We start from the raw sequence: 16,727 nt of genomic DNA, 5'->3' as shown, positions 1-16,727 counted from the left end.
ACCTCAGCCACGAGCCTGCCTCTGTCTTCTCCTCCTGCCTCAAGCGCACGGCCAGCCCCCACTTCCGCCCCGCACCCGAGCCCTCTCTCCACCTTGGTCACCACCATCCCCACCACCCAGGCCACGTCCACCCCTCCACCTCCCACTGGGACCCCCACCCCCATCGCAACGGGAATCACCACGCCCACTGACACCGCAACCCCCGCCACCTCCGCCTCGGTCACAACCCTCTGGCCCACTCCCTCCACCACCGACACCACCGCGACGGCCACCTCACCCCTGCGAACCACACCCAGCCCGACAACACCGCACACTACTCCAGGCAGCCCGTCCTCAACCTTCTACCCCACTGGAAGCACAGTCACGTCGGCAGTGGCCTCCTCCCCCTCTACCTCTGCCGGCCCGCACACCTCCACCACCCCAGCTCCATCTTCTGCCAGTACAGGCATCTCCACCGCCACGCCAACCACCACCAACTCCACATCCACTAGGACCCCTGGCTCACTGACCACCCTGACCGGCCTCAGCTCCAGCAAGTCACCAAGCCCCACAAGTGTCATGCCCTCTTCCGGCCCCCTGCACATCCCAGGCACCACTCTCGCTGTCACCACCACCTCTGCCCCGCTGCCTGCTACCACATCCCCGCTCACAAGTGCCCACGGCACTGCCACCCCCTCCCTCACCACCAGCACTCCGGTTCCATCCGCTGGCCCCTCTCCCACGCCTGCCAGCAGGCCCAAGGCCACTCAGGCCGAGAGTAGCCCTCCGCCGGCCACGAGCAGCAGCACACTGAGCACCAGCACGGTCCCACCTAGCAAGGACATGCCCTCACAGTCCCCCAGGACAGAGAGGACTTCCGTTCCGCCAATCACCTCATCCGTCACCCCCACAAACACAGTCGGCTCCCCCACCTCCCCCACTTCCTCTCGAGGGGCCGCCAAGACCGGGACCTCATCCACGAGCCTGCCTCTGTCCTCTCCTCCTGCCTCAAGCGCAGAGCCAGTCCCCACTTCCGCCCCCAACCCTAGCCCTCTCTCCACCTTGGTCACCACCATCCCCACCACCCAGGCCACGTCCACCCCTCCACCTCCCCCTAGTACTCCCAGCACCGCCACCGCCACCGCCACCGCCACCGCCACCGCCACCACCACCATCACACGGGAAATCACCACTCCCGCCGACACGGCCGCCCCCGCCACCTCCATCACAACCCCTCTGCCCACCCCCTCCACGACAGGAACCACCGTGACAGCCACGGCACACCTGCGAACCACACCCACCCCGGCAGCCCCACGGAGTACCTCGGGCATCACTCCCCCAACCGCCTACTCCACGGGAGGCTCAAGCACATCTGCAGTTACCTCGCCTCTCCCTAGCCCTGCTTCCCTGCAGACATCCAGAACCCTAGCTCCGTCTCCTGAGCCTTCGGGCACGCCCACCAGCACACCCACCACCCGCTCCACATCCACCAGCCCCACTGCCTCCTTGACCATCACCACTGACCTCACCTCCACACCCACTCTCTCCAGCCTGGCCCCCACCCGCACGCGTGTCATCCCGTCCTCCCCCACCGTCCACACCACAGCCGCAACACTCAGTGCCCTCACCACCTCGGCCACGATGCCCGACACGACATCCGTGCCCCCAAGTACCCACCGCGCTGCCTCTCCCTCCGTCACTGCAGCCGCTCCCGGGACCTCTGCAGCCTCCCCTTCCACGTCCACCAGCAGTAGCAGGACCACCCCGCCCCAGGGGGCCACCGCTGCCTCCACCAGCACCAGCACCAGCACCGGCCCCGGCACCAGCACACTGCACACGACCACGCTTCCTCCCTCCAGTGACACGCCTGCACAGCCTTTCACGACACGCACTACTTCTCAGCCCCCAGTCACATCATCGGTCACCCCCAGGCGCACCGCCAGCTCCCTGGCCTCCCACGCCTCCTCTCCAGTGACCACCGATACCTTCACCTCAGCCACGAGCCTGCCTCTGTCTTCTCCTCCTGCCTCAAGCGCACAGCCAGCCCCCACTTCCGCCCCGCACCCGAGCCCTCTCTCCACCTTGGTCACCACCATCCCCACCACCCAGGCCACGTCCACCCCTCCACCTCCCACTGGGACCCCCACCCCCATCGCAACGGGAATCACCACGCCCACTGACACCGCAACCCCCGCCACCTCCGCCTCGGTCACAACCCTCTGGCCCACTCCCTCCACCACCGACACCACCGCGACGGCCACCTCACCCCTGCGAACCACACCCAGCCCGACAACACCGCACACTACTCCAGGCAGCCCGTCCTCAACCTTCTACCCCACTGGAAGCACAGTCACGTCGGCAGTGGCCTCCTCCCCCTCTACCTCTGCCGGCCCGCACACCTCCACCACCCCAGCTCCATCTTCTGCCAGTACAGGCATCTCCACCGCCACGCCAACCACCACCAACTCCACATCCACTAGGACCCCTGGCTCACTGACCACCCTGACCGGCCTCAGCTCCAGCAAGTCACCAAGCCCCACAAGTGTCATGCCCTCTTCCGGCCCCCTGCACATCCCAGGCACCACTCTCGCTGTCACCACCACCTCTGCCCCGCTGCCTGCTACCACATCCCCGCTCACAAGTGCCCACGGCACTGCCACCCCCTCCCTCACCACCAGCACTCCGGTTCCATCCGCTGGCCCCTCTCCCACGCCTGCCAGCAGGCCCAAGGCCACTCAGGCCGAGAGTAGCCCTCCGCCGGCCACGAGCAGCAGCACACTGAGCACCAGCACGGTCCCACCTAGCAAGGACATGCCCTCACAGTCCCCCAGGACAGAGAGGACTTCCGTTCCGCCAATCACCTCATCCGTCACCCCCACAAACACAGTCGGCTCCCCCACCTCCCCCACTTCCTCTCGAGGGGCCGCCAAGACCGGGACCTCATCCACGAGCCTGCCTCTGTCCTCTCCTCCTGCCTCAAGCGCAGAGCCAGTCCCCACTTCCGCCCCCAACCCTAGCCCTCTCTCCACCTTGGTCACCACCATCCCCACCACCCAGGCCACGTCCACCCCTCCACCTCCCCCTAGTACTCCCAGCACCGCCACCGCCACCGCCACCGCCACCGCCACCGCCACCACCACCATCACACGGGAAATCACCACTCCCGCCGACACGGCCGCCCCCGCCACCTCCATCACAACCCCTCTGCCCACCCCCTCCACGACAGGAACCACCGTGACAGCCACGGCACACCTGCGAACCACACCCACCCCGGCAGCCCCACGGAGTACCTCGGGCATCACTCCCCCAACCGCCTACTCCACGGGAGGCTCAAGCACATCTGCAGTTACCTCGCCTCTCCCTAGCCCTGCTTCCCTGCAGACATCCAGAACCCTAGCTCCGTCTCCTGAGCCTTCGGGCACGCCCACCAGCACACCCACCACCCGCTCCACATCCACCAGCCCCACTGCCTCCTTGACCATCACCACTGACCTCACCTCCACACCCACTCTCTCCAGCCTGGCCCCCACCCGCACGCGTGTCATCCCGTCCTCCCCCACCGTCCACACCACAGCCGCAACACTCAGTGCCCTCACCACCTCGGCCACGATGCCCGACACGACATCCGTGCCCCCAAGTACCCACCGCGCTGCCTCTCCCTCCGTCACTGCAGCCGCTCCCGGGACCTCTGCAGCCTCCCCTTCCACGTCCACCAGCAGTAGCAGGACCACCCCGCCCCAGGGGGCCACCGCTGCCTCCACCAGCACCAGCACCAGCACCGGCCCCGGCACCAGCACACTGCACACGACCACGCTTCCTCCCTCCAGTGACACGCCTGCACAGCCTTTCACGACACGCACTACTTCTCAGCCCCCAGTCACATCATCGGTCACCCCCAGGCGCACCGCCAGCTCCCTGGCCTCCCACGCCTCCTCTCCAGTGACCACCGATACCTTCACCTCAGCCACGAGCCTGCCTCTGTCTTCTCCTCCTGCCTCAAGCGCACGGCCAGCCCCCACTTCCGCCCCGCACCCGAGCCCTCTCTCCACCTTGGTCACCACCATCCCCACCACCCAGGCCACGTCCACCCCTCCACCTCCCACTGGGACCCCCACCCCCATCGCAACGGGAATCACCACGCCCACTGACACCGCAACCCCCGCCACCTCCGCCTCGGTCACAACCCTCTGGCCCACTCCCTCCACCACCGACACCACCGCGACGGCCACCTCACCCCTGCGAACCACACCCAGCCCGACAACACCGCACACTACTCCAGGCAGCCCGTCCTCAACCTTCTACCCCACTGGAAGCACAGTCACGTCGGCAGTGGCCTCCTCCCCCTCTACCTCTGCCGGCCCGCACACCTCCACCACCCCAGCTCCATCTTCTGCCAGTACAGGCATCTCCACCGCCACGCCAACCACCACCAACTCCACATCCACTAGGACCCCTGGCTCACTGACCACCCTGACCGGCCTCAGCTCCAGCAAGTCACCAAGCCCCACAAGTGTCATGCCCTCTTCCGGCCCCCTGCACATCCCAGGCACCACACTCGCTGTCACCACCACCTCTGCCCCGCTGCCTGCTACCACATCCCCGCTCACAAGTGCCCACGGCACTGCCACCCCCTCCCTCACCACCAGCACTCCGGTTCCATCCGCTGGCCCCTCTCCCACGCCTGCCAGCAGGCCCAAGGCCACTCAGGCCGAGAGTAGCCCTCCGCCGGCCACGAGCAGCAGCACACTGAGCACCAGCACGGTCCCACCTAGCAAGGACATGCCCTCACAGTCCCCCAGGACAGAGAGGACTTCCGTTCCGCCAATCACCTCATCCGTCACCCCCACAAACACAGTCGGCTCCCCCACCTCCCCCACTTCCTCTCGAGGGGCCGCCAAGACCGGGACCTCATCCACGAGCCTGCCTCTGTCCTCTCCTCCTGCCTCAAGCGCAGAGCCAGTCCCCACTTCCGCCCCCAACCCTAGCCCTCTCTCCACCTTGGTCACCACCATCCCCACCACCCAGGCCACGTCCACCCCTCCACCTCCCCCTAGTACTCCCAGCACCGCCACCGCCACCGCCACCGCCACCGCCACCACCACCATCACACGGGAAATCACCACTCCCGCCGACACGGCCGCCCCCGCCACCTCCATCACAACCCCTCTGCCCACCCCCTCCACGACAGGAACCACCGTGACAGCCACGGCACACCTGCGAACCACACCCACCCCGGCAGCCCCACGGAGTACCTCGGGCATCACTCCCCCAACCGCCTACTCCACGGGAGGCTCAAGCACATCTGCAGTTACCTCGCCTCTCCCTAGCCCTGCTTCCCTGCAGACATCCAGAACCCTAGCTCCGTCTCCTGAGCCTTCGGGCACGCCCACCAGCACACCCACCACCCGCTCCACATCCACCAGCCCCACTGCCTCCTTGACCATCACCACTGACCTCACCTCCACACCCACTCTCTCCAGCCTGGCCCCCACCCGCACGCGTGTCATCCCGTCCTCCCCCACCGTCCACACCACAGCCGCAACACTCAGTGCCCTCACCACCTCGGCCACGATGCCCGACACGACATCCGTGCCCCCAAGTACCCACCGCGCTGCCTCTCCCTCCGTCACTGCAGCCGCTCCCGGGACCTCTGCAGCCTCCCCTTCCACGTCCACCAGCAGTAGCAGGACCACCCCGCCCCAGGGGGCCACCGCTGCCTCCACCAGCACCAGCACCAGCACCGGCCCCGGCACCAGCACACTGCACACGACCACGCTTCCTCCCTCCAGTGACACGCCTGCACAGCCTTTCACGACACGCACTACTTCTCAGCCCCCAGTCACATCATCGGTCACCCCCAGGCGCACCGCCAGCTCCCTGGCCTCCCACGCCTCCTCTCCAGTGACCACCGATACCTTCACCTCAGCCACGAGCCTGCCTCTGTCTTCTCCTCCTGCCTCAAGCGCACGGCCAGCCCCCACTTCCGCCCCGCACCCGAGCCCTCTCTCCACCTTGGTCACCACCATCCCCACCACCCAGGCCACGTCCACCCCTCCACCTCCCACTGGGACCCCCACCCCCATCGCAACGGGAATCACCACGCCCACTGACACCGCAACCCCCGCCACCTCCGCCTCGGTCACAACCCTCTGGCCCACTCCCTCCACCACCGACACCACCGCGACGGCCACCTCACCCCTGCGAACCACACCCAGCCCGACAACACCGCACACTACTCCAGGCAGCCCGTCCTCAACCTTCTACCCCACTGGAAGCACAGTCACGTCGGCAGTGGCCTCCTCCCCCTCTACCTCTGCCGGCCCGCACACCTCCACCACCCCAGCTCCATCTTCTGCCAGTACAGGCATCTCCACCGCCACGCCAACCACCACCAACTCCACATCCACTAGGACCCCTGGCTCACTGACCACCCTGACCGGCCTCAGCTCCAGCAAGTCACCAAGCCCCACAAGTGTCATGCCCTCTTCCGGCCCCCTGCACATCCCAGGCACCACACTCGCTGTCACCACCACCTCTGCCCCGCTGCCTGCTACCACATCCCCGCTCACAAGTGCCCACGGCACTGCCACCCCCTCCCTCACCACCAGCACTCCGGTTCCATCCGCTGGCCCCTCTCCCACGCCTGCCAGCAGGCCCAAGGCCACTCAGGCCGAGAGTAGCCCTCCGCCGGCCACGAGCAGCAGCACACTGAGCACCAGCACGGTCCCACCTAGCAAGGACATGCCCTCACAGTCCCCCAGGACAGAGAGGACTTCCGTTCCGCCAATCACCTCATCCGTCACCCCCACAAACACAGTCGGCTCCCCCACCTCCCCCACTTCCTCTCGAGGGGCCGCCAAGACCGGGACCTCATCCACGAGCCTGCCTCTGTCCTCTCCTCCTGCCTCAAGCGCAGAGCCAGTCCCCACTTCCGCCCCCAACCCTAGCCCTCTCTCCACCTTGGTCACCACCATCCCCACCACCCAGGCCACGTCCACCCCTCCACCTCCCCCTAGTACTCCCAGCACCGCCACCGCCACCGCCACCGCCACCGCCACCACCACCATCACACGGGAAATCACCACTCCCGCCGACACGGCCGCCCCCGCCACCTCCATCACAACCCCTCTGCCCACCCCCTCCACGACAGGAACCACCGTGACAGCCACGGCACACCTGCGAACCACACCCACCCCGGCAGCCCCACGGAGTACCTCGGGCATCACTCCCCCAACCGCCTACTCCACGGGAGGCTCAAGCACATCTGCAGTTACCTCGCCTCTCCCTAGCCCTGCTTCCCTGCAGACATCCAGAACCCTAGCTCCGTCTCCTGAGCCTTCGGGCACGCCCACCAGCACACCCACCACCCGCTCCACATCCACCAGCCCCACTGCCTCCTTGACCATCACCACTGACCTCACCTCCACACCCACTCTCTCCAGCCTGGCCCCCACCCGCACGCGTGTCATCCCGTCCTCCCCCACCGTCCACACCACAGCCGCAACACTCAGTGCCCTCACCACCTCGGCCACGATGCCCGACACGACATCCGTGCCCCCAAGTACCCACCGCGCTGCCTCTCCCTCCGTCACTGCAGCCGCTCCCGGGACCTCTGCAGCCTCCCCTTCCACGTCCACCAGCAGTAGCAGGACCACCCCGCCCCAGGGGGCCACCGCTGCCTCCACCAGCACCAGCACCAGCACCGGCCCCGGCACCAGCACACTGCACACGACCACGCTTCCTCCCTCCAGTGACACGCCTGCACAGCCTTTCACGACACGCACTACTTCTCAGCCCCCAGTCACATCATCGGTCACCCCCAGGCGCACCGCCAGCTCCCTGGCCTCCCACGCCTCCTCTCCAGTGACCACCGATACCTTCACCTCAGCCACGAGCCTGCCTCTGTCTTCTCCTCCTGCCTCAAGCGCACGGCCAGCCCCCACTTCCGCCCCGCACCCGAGCCCTCTCTCCACCTTGGTCACCACCATCCCCACCACCCAGGCCACGTCCACCCCTCCACCTCCCACTGGGACCCCCACCCCCATCGCAACGGGAATCACCACGCCCACTGACACCGCAACCCCCGCCACCTCCGCCTCGGTCACAACCCTCTGGCCCACTCCCTCCACCACCGACACCACCGCGACGGCCACCTCACCCCTGCGAACCACACCCAGCCCGACAACACCGCACACTACTCCAGGCAGCCCGTCCTCAACCTTCTACCCCACTGGAAGCACAGTCACGTCGGCAGTGGCCTCCTCCCCCTCTACCTCTGCCGGCCCGCACACCTCCACCACCCCAGCTCCATCTTCTGCCAGTACAGGCATCTCCACCGCCACGCCAACCACCACCAACTCCACATCCACTAGGACCCCTGGCTCACTGACCACCCTGACCGGCCTCAGCTCCAGCAAGTCACCAAGCCCCACAAGTGTCATGCCCTCTTCCGGCCCCCTGCACATCCCAGGCACCACTCTCGCTGTCACCACCACCTCTGCCCCGCTGCCTGCTACCACATCCCCGCTCACAAGTGCCCACGGCACTGCCACCCCCTCCCTCACCACCAGCACTCCGGTTCCATCCGCTGGCCCCTCTCCCACGCCTGCCAGCAGGCCCAAGGCCACTCAGGCCGAGAGTAGCCCTCCGCCGGCCACGAGCAGCAGCACACTGAGCACCAGCACGGTCCCACCTAGCAAGGACATGCCCTCACAGTCCCCCAGGACAGAGAGGACTTCCGTTCCGCCAATCACCTCATCCGTCACCCCCACAAACACAGTCGGCTCCCCCACCTCCCCCACTTCCTCTCGAGGGGCCGCCAAGACCGGGACCTCATCCACGAGCCTGCCTCTGTCCTCTCCTCCTGCCTCAAGCGCAGAGCCAGTCCCCACTTCCGCCCCCAACCCTAGCCCTCTCTCCACCTTGGTCACCACCATCCCCACCACCCAGGCCACGTCCACCCCTCCACCTCCCCCTAGTACTCCCAGCACCGCCACCGCCACCGCCACCGCCACCACCACCATCACACGGGAAATCACCACTCCCGCCGACACGGCCGCCCCCGCCACCTCCATCACAACCCCTCTGCCCACCCCCTCCACGACAGGAACCACCGTGACAGCCACGGCACACCTGCGAACCACACCCACCCCGGCAGCCCCACGGAGTACCTCGGGCATCACTCCCCCAACCGCCTACTCCACGGGAGGCTCAAGCACATCTGCAGTTACCTCGCCTCTCCCTAGCCCTGCTTCCCTGCAGACATCCAGAACCCTAGCTCCGTCTCCTGAGCCTTCGGGCACGCCCACCAGCACACCCACCACCCGCTCCACATCCACCAGCCCCACTGCCTCCTTGACCATCACCACTGACCTCACCTCCACACCCACTCTCTCCAGCCTGGCCCCCACCCGCACGCGTGTCATCCCGTCCTCCCCCACCGTCCACACCACAGCCGCAACACTCAGTGCCCTCACCACCTCGGCCACGATGCCCGACACGACATCCGTGCCCCCAAGTACCCACCGCGCTGCCTCTCCCTCCGTCACTGCAGCCGCTCCCGGGACCTCTGCAGCCTCCCCTTCCACGTCCACCAGCAGTAGCAGGACCACCCCGCCCCAGGGGGCCACCGCTGCCTCCACCAGCACCAGCACCAGCACCGGCCCCGGCACCAGCACACTGCACACGACCACGCTTCCTCCCTCCAGTGACACGCCTGCACAGCCTTTCACGACACGCACTACTTCTCAGCCCCCAGTCGCATCATCGGTCACCCCCAGGCGCACCGCCAGCTCCCTGGCCTCCCACGCCTCCTCTCCAGTGACCACCGATACCTTCACCTCAGCCACGAGCCTGCCTCTGTCTTCTCCTCCTGCCTCAATCGCACGGCCAGCCCCCACTTCCGCCCCGCACCCGAGCCCTCTCTCCACCTTGGTCACCACCATCCCCACCACCCAGGCCACGTCCACCCCTCCACCTCCCACTGGGACCCCCACCCCCATCGCAACGGGAATCACCACGCCCACTGACACCGCAACCCCCGCCACCTCCGCCTCGGTCACAACCCTCTGGCCCACTCCCTCCACCACCGACACCACCGCGACGGCCACCTCACCCCTGCGAACCACACCCAGCCCGACAACACCGCACACTACTCCAGGCAGCCCGTCCTCAACCTTCTACCCCACTGGAAGCACAGTCACGTCGGCAGTGGCCTCCTCCCCCTCTACCTCTGCCGGCCCGCACACCTCCACCACCCCAGCTCCATCTTCTGCCAGTACAGGCATCTCCACCGCCACGCCAACCACCACCAACTCCACATCCACTAGGACCCCTGGCTCACTGACCACCCTGACCGGCCTCAGCTCCAGCAAGTCACCAAGCCCCACAAGTGTCATGCCCTCTTCCGGCCCCCTGCACATCCCAGGCACCACTCTCGCTGTCACCACCACCTCTGCCCCGCTGCCTGCTACCACATCCCCGCTCACAAGTGCCCACGGCACTGCCACCCCCTCCCTCACCACCAGCACTCCGGTTCCATCCGCTGGCCCCTCTCCCACGCCTGCCAGCAGGCCCAAGGCCACTCAGGCCGAGAGTAGCCCTCCGCCGGCCACGAGCAGCAGCACACTGAGCACCAGCACGGTCCCACCTAGCAAGGACATGCCCTCACAGTCCCCCAGGACAGAGAGGACTTCCGTTCCGCCAATCACCTCATCCGTCACCCCCACAAACACAGTCGGCTCCCCCACCTCCCCCACTTCCTCTCGAGGGGCCGCCAAGACCGGGACCTCATCCACGAGCCTGCCTCTGTCCTCTCCTCCTGCCTCAAGCGCAGAGCCAGTCCCCACTTCCGCCCCCAACCCTAGCCCTCTCTCCACCTTGGTCACCACCATCCCCACCACCCAGGCCACGTCCACCCCTCCACCTCCCCCTAGTACTCCCAGCACCGCCACCGCCACCGCCACCGCCACCGCCACCGCCACCACCACCATCACACGGGAAATCACCACTCCCGCCGACACGGCCGCCCCCGCCACCTCCATCACAACCCCTCTGCCCACCCCCTCCACGACAGGAACCACCGTGACAGCCACGGCACACCTGCGAACCACACCCACCCCGGCAGCCCCACGGAGTACCTCGGGCATCACTCCCCCAACCGCCTACTCCATGGGAGGCTCAAGCACATCTGCAGTTACCTCGCCTCTCCCTAGCCCTGCTTCCCTGCAGACATCCAGAACCCTAGCTCCGTCTCCTGAGCCTTCGGGCACGCCCACCAGCACACCCACCACCCGCTCCACATCCACCAGCCCCACTGCCTCCTTGACCATCACCACTGACCTCACCTCCACACCCACTCTCTCCAGCCTGGCCCCCACCCGCACGCGTGTCATCCCGTCCTCCCCCACCGTCCACACCACAGCCGCAACACTCAGTGCCCTCACCACCTCGGCCACGATGCCCGACACGACATCCGTGCCCCCAAGTACCCACCGCGCTGCCTCTCCCTCCGTCACTGCAGCCGCTCCCGGGACCTCTGCAGCCTCCCCTTCCACGTCCACCAGCAGTAGCAGGACCACCCCGCCCCAGGGGGCCACCGCTGCCTCCACCAGCACCAGCACCAGCACCGGCCCCGGCACCAGCACACTGCACACGACCACGCTTCCTCCCTCCAGTGACACGCCTGCACAGCCTTTCACGACACGCACTACTTCTCAGCCCCCAGTCACATCATCGGTCACCCCCAGGCGCACCGCCAGCTCCCTGGCCTCCCACGCCTCCTCTCCAGTGACCACCGATACCTTCACCTCAGCCACGAGCCTGCCTCTGTCTTCTCCTCCTGCCTCAAGCGCACGGCCAGCCCCCACTTCCGCCCCGCACCCGAGCCCTCTCTCCACCTTGGTCACCACCATCCCCACCACCCAGGCCACGTCCACCCCTCCACCTCCCACTGGGACCCCCACCCCCATCGCAACGGGAATCACCACGCCCACTGACACCGCAACCCCCGCCACCTCCGCCTCGGTCACAACCCTCTGGCCCACTCCCTCCACCACCGACACCACCGCGACGGCCACCTCACCCCTGCGAACCACACCCAGCCCGACAACACCGCACACTACTCCAGGCAGCCCGTCCTCAACCTTCTACCCCACTGGAAGCACAGTCACGTCGGCAGTGGCCTCCTCCCCCTCTACCTCTGCCGGCCCGCACACCTCCACCACCCCAGCTCCATCTTCTGCCAGTACAGGCATCTCCACCGCCACGCCAACCACCACCAACTCCACATCCACTAGGACCCCTGGCTCACTGACCACCCTGACCGGCCTCAGCTCCAGCAAGTCACCAAGCCCCACAAGTGTCATGCCCTCTTCCGGCCCCCTGCACATCCCAGGCACCACTCTCGCTGTCACCACCACCTCTGCCCCGCTGCCTGCTACCACATCCCCGCTCACAAGTGCCCACGGCACTGCCACCCCCTCCCTCACCACCAGCACTCCGGTTCCATCCGCTGGCCCCTCTCCCACGCCTGCCAGCAGGCCCAAGGCCACTCAGGCCGAGAGTAGCCCTCCGCCGGCCACGAGCAGCAGCACACTGAGCACCAGCACGGTCCCACCTAGCAAGGACATGCCCTCACAGTCCCCCAGGACAGAGAGGACTTCCGTTCCGCCAATCACCTCATCCGTCACCCCCACAAACACAGTCGGCTCCCCCACCTCCCCCACTTCCTCTCGAGGGGCCGCCAAGACCGGGACCTCATCCACGAGCCTGCCTCTGTCCTCTCCTCCTGCCTCAAGCGCAGAGCCAGTCCCCACTTCCGCCCCCAACCCTAGCCCTCTCTCCACCTTGGTCACCACCATCCCCACCACCCAGGCCACGTCCACCCCTCCACCTCCCCCTAGTACTCCCAGCACCGCCACCGCCACCGCCACCGCCACCGCCACCGCCACCACCACCATCACACGGGAAATCACCACTCCCGCCGACACGGCCGCCCCCGCCACCTCCATCACAACCCCTCTGCCCACCCCCTCCACGACAGGAACCACCGTGACAGCCACGGCACACCTGCGAACCACACCCACCCCGGCAGCCCCACGGAGTACCTCGGGCATCACTCCCCCAACCGCCTACTCCACGGGAGGCTCAAGCACATCTGCAGTTACCTCGCCTCTCCCTAGCCCTGCTTCCCTGCAGACATCCAGAACCCTAGCTCCGTCTCCTGAGCCTTCGGGCACGCCCACCAGCACACCCACCACCCGCTCCACATCCACCAGCCCCACTGCCTCCTTGACCATCACCACTGACCTCACCTCCACACCCACTCTCTCCAGCCTGGCCCCCACCCGCACGCGTGTCATCCCGTCCTCCCCCACCGTCCACACCACAGCCGCAACACTCAGTGCCCTCACCACCTCGGCCACGATGCCCGACACGACATCCGTGCCCCCAAGTACCCACCGCGCTGCCTCTCCCTCCGTCACTGCAGCCGCTCCCGGGACCTCTGCAGCCTCCCCTTCCACGTCCACCAGCAGTAGCAGGACCACCCCGCCCCAGGGGGCCACCGCTGCCTCCACCAGCACCAGCACCAGCACCGGCCCCGGCACCAGCACACTGCACACGACCACGCTTCCTCCCTCCAGTGACACGCCTGCACAGCCTTTCACGACACGCACTACTTCTCAGCCCCCAGTCACATCATCGGTCACCCCCAGGCGCACCGCCAGCTCCCTGGCCTCCCACGCCTCCTCTCCAGTGACCACCGATACCTTCACCTCAGCCACGAGCCTGCCTCTGTCTTCTCCTCCTGCCTCAAGCGCACGGCCAGCCCCCACTTCCGCCCCGCACCCGAGCCCTCTCTCCACCTTGGTCACCACCATCCCCACCACCCAGGCCACGTCCACCCCTCCACCTCCCACTGGGACCCCCACCCCCATCGCAACGGGAATCACCACGCCCACTGACACCGCAACCCCCGCCACCTCCGCCTCGGTCACAACCCTCTGGCCCACTCCCTCCACCACCGACACCACCGCGACGGCCACCTCACCCCTGCGAACCACACCCAGCCCGACAACACCGCACACTACTCCAGGCAGCCCGTCCTCAACCTTCTACCCCACTGGAAGCACAGTCACGTCGGCAGTGGCCTCCTCCCCCTCTACCTCTGCCGGCCCGCACACCTCCACCACCCCAGCTCCATCTTCTGCCAGTACAGGCATCTCCACCGCCACGCCAACCACCACCAACTCCACATCCACTAGGACCCCTGGCTCACTGACCACCCTGACCGGCCTCAGCTCCAGCAAGTCACCAAGCCCCACAAGTGTCATGCCCTCTTCCGGCCCCCTGCACATCCCAGGCACCACTCTCGCTGTCACCACCACCTCTGCCCCGCTGCCTGCTACCACATCCCCGCTCACAAGTGCCCACGGCACTGCCACCCCCTCCCTCACCACCAGCACTCCGGTTCCATCCGCTGGCCCCTCTCCCACGCCTGCCAGCAGGCCCAAGGCCACTCAGGCCGAGAGTAGCCCTCCGCCGGCCACGAGCAGCAGCACACTGAGCACCAGCACGGTCCCACCTAGCAAGGACATGCCCTCACAGTCCCCCAGGACAGAGAGGACTTCCGTTCCGCCAATCACCTCATCCGTCACCCCCACAAACACAGTCGGCTCCCCCACCTCCCCCACTTCCTCTCGAGGGGCCGCCAAGACCGGGACCTCATCCACGAGCCTGCCTCTGTCCTCTCCTCCTGCCTCAAGCGCAGAGCCAGTCCCCACTTCCGCCCCCAACCCTAGCCCTCTCTCCACCTTGGTCACCACCATCCCCACCACCCAGGCCACGTCCACCCCTCCACCTCCCCCTAGTACTCCCAGCACCGCCACCGCCACCGCCACCGCCACCGCCACCACCACCATCACACGGGAAATCACCACTCCCGCCGACACGGCCGCCCCCGCCACCTCCATCACAACCCCTCTGCCCACCCCCTCCACGACAGGAACCACCGTGACAGCCACGGCACACCTGCGAACCACACCCACCCCGGCAGCCCCACGGAGTACCTCGGGCATCACTCCCCCAACCGCCTACTCCACGGGAGGCTCAAGCACATCTGCAGTTACCTCGCCTCTCCCTAGCCCTGCTTCCCTGCAGACATCCAGAACCCTAGCTCCGTCTCCTGAGCCTTCGGGCACGCCCACCAGCACACCCACCACCCGCTCCACATCCACCAGCCCCACTGCCTCCTTGACCATCACCACTGACCTCACCTCCACACCCACTCTCTCCAGCCTGGCCCCCACCCGCACGCGTGTCATCCCGTCCTCCCCCACCGTCCACACCACAGCCGCAACACTCAGTGCCCTCACCACCTCGGCCACGATGCCCGACACGACATCCGTGCCCCCAAGTACCCACCGCGCTGCCTCTCCCTCCGTCACTGCAGCCGCTCCCGGGACCTCTGCAGCCTCCCCTTCCACGTCCACCAGCAGTAGCAGGACCACCCCGCCCCAGGGGGCCACCGCTGCCTCCACCAGCACCAGCACCAGCACCGGCCCCGGCACCAGCACACTGCACACGACCACGCTTCCTCCCTCCAGTGACACGCCTGCACAGCCTTTCACGACACGCACTACTTCTCAGCCCCCAGTCACATCATCGGTCACCCCCAGGCGCACCGCCAGCTCCCTGGCCTCCCACGCCTCCTCTCCAGTGACCACCGATACCTTCACCTCAGCCACGAGCCTGCCTCTGTCTTCTCCTCCTGCCTCAAGCGCACGGCCAGCCCCCACTTCCGCCCCGCACCCGAGCCCTCTCTCCACCTTGGTCACCACCATCCCCACCACCCAGGCCACGTCCACCCCTCCACCTCCCACTGGGACCCCCACCCCCATCGCAACGGGAATCACCACGCCCACTGACACCGCAACCCCCGCCACCTCCGCCTCGGTCACAACCCTCTGGCCCACTCCCTCCACCACCGACACCACCGCGACGGCCACCTCACCCCTGCGAACCACACCCAGCCCGACAACACCGCACACTACTCCAGGCAGCCCGTCCTCAACCTTCTACCCCACTGGAAGCACAGTCACGTCGGCAGTGGCCTCCTCCCCCTCTACCTCTGCCGGCCCGCACACCTCCACCACCCCAGCTCCATCTTCTGCCAGTACAGGCATCTCCACCGCCACGCCAACCACCACCAACTCCACATCCACTAGGACCCCTGGCTCACTGACCACCCTGACCGGCCTCAGCTCCAGCAAGTCACCAAGCCCCACAAGTGTCATGCCCTCTTCCGGCCCCCTGCACATCCCAGGCACCACTCTCGCTGTCACCACCACCTCTGCCCCGCTGCCTGCTACCACATCCCCGCTCACAAGTGCCCACGGCACTGCCACCCCCTCCCTCACCACCAGCACTCCGGTTCCATCCGCTGGCCCCTCTCCCACGCCTGCCAGCAGGCCCAAGGCCACTCAGGCCGAGAGTAGCCCTCCGCCGGCCACGAGCAGCAGCACACTGAGCACCAGCACGGTCCCACCTAGCAAGGACATGCCCTCACAGTCCCCCAGGACAGAGAGGACTTCCGTTCCGCCAATCACCTCATCCGTCACCCCCACAAACACAGTCGGCTCCCCCACCTCCCCCACTTCCTCTCGAGGGGCCGCCAAGACCGGGACCTCATCCACGAGCCTGCCTCTGTCCTCTCCTCCTGCCTCAAGCGCAGAGCCAGTCCCCACTTC

General features: G+C 67.3%; 2 protein-coding genes across 2 annotated transcripts in view; both read left to right on the top strand.

Annotated features, from left to right (window-relative positions):
• Nucleotides 1–16,727, top strand: part of LOC105092402 (mucin-12) — a 106,138-nt gene that overhangs the window by 38,767 nt on the left and 50,644 nt on the right. The window lies entirely within an intron of this gene.
• Nucleotides 1–16,727, top strand: part of LOC135319254 (mucin-3B-like) — a 36,976-nt gene that overhangs the window by 5,336 nt on the left and 14,913 nt on the right. The window contains exons 7-22 of the mRNA XM_064478759.1: nt 121–833; nt 1,098–1,950; nt 2,089–2,801; nt 3,066–3,918; nt 4,057–4,769; nt 5,034–5,880; nt 6,019–6,731; nt 6,996–7,842; nt 7,981–8,693; nt 8,958–10,649; nt 10,914–11,766; nt 11,905–12,617; nt 12,882–13,734; nt 13,873–14,585; nt 14,850–15,696; nt 15,835–16,547. Of these exons, the coding sequence (XP_064334829.1) occupies nt 121–833; nt 1,098–1,950; nt 2,089–2,801; nt 3,066–3,918; nt 4,057–4,769; nt 5,034–5,880; nt 6,019–6,731; nt 6,996–7,842; nt 7,981–8,693; nt 8,958–10,649; nt 10,914–11,766; nt 11,905–12,617; nt 12,882–13,734; nt 13,873–14,585; nt 14,850–15,696; nt 15,835–16,547 (13,349 nt within the window). The remainder of the gene's footprint in view (nt 1–120; nt 834–1,097; nt 1,951–2,088; nt 2,802–3,065; nt 3,919–4,056; nt 4,770–5,033; nt 5,881–6,018; nt 6,732–6,995; nt 7,843–7,980; nt 8,694–8,957; nt 10,650–10,913; nt 11,767–11,904; nt 12,618–12,881; nt 13,735–13,872; nt 14,586–14,849; nt 15,697–15,834; nt 16,548–16,727) is intronic.

This window comes from Camelus dromedarius, chromosome 24 (genome assembly GCF_036321535.1).
Source record: "Camelus dromedarius isolate mCamDro1 chromosome 24, mCamDro1.pat, whole genome shotgun sequence".
Lineage (NCBI taxonomy): Eukaryota > Metazoa > Chordata > Mammalia > Artiodactyla > Camelidae > Camelus > Camelus dromedarius.
This window is presented reverse-complemented; position numbering and strand designations above follow the sequence as displayed.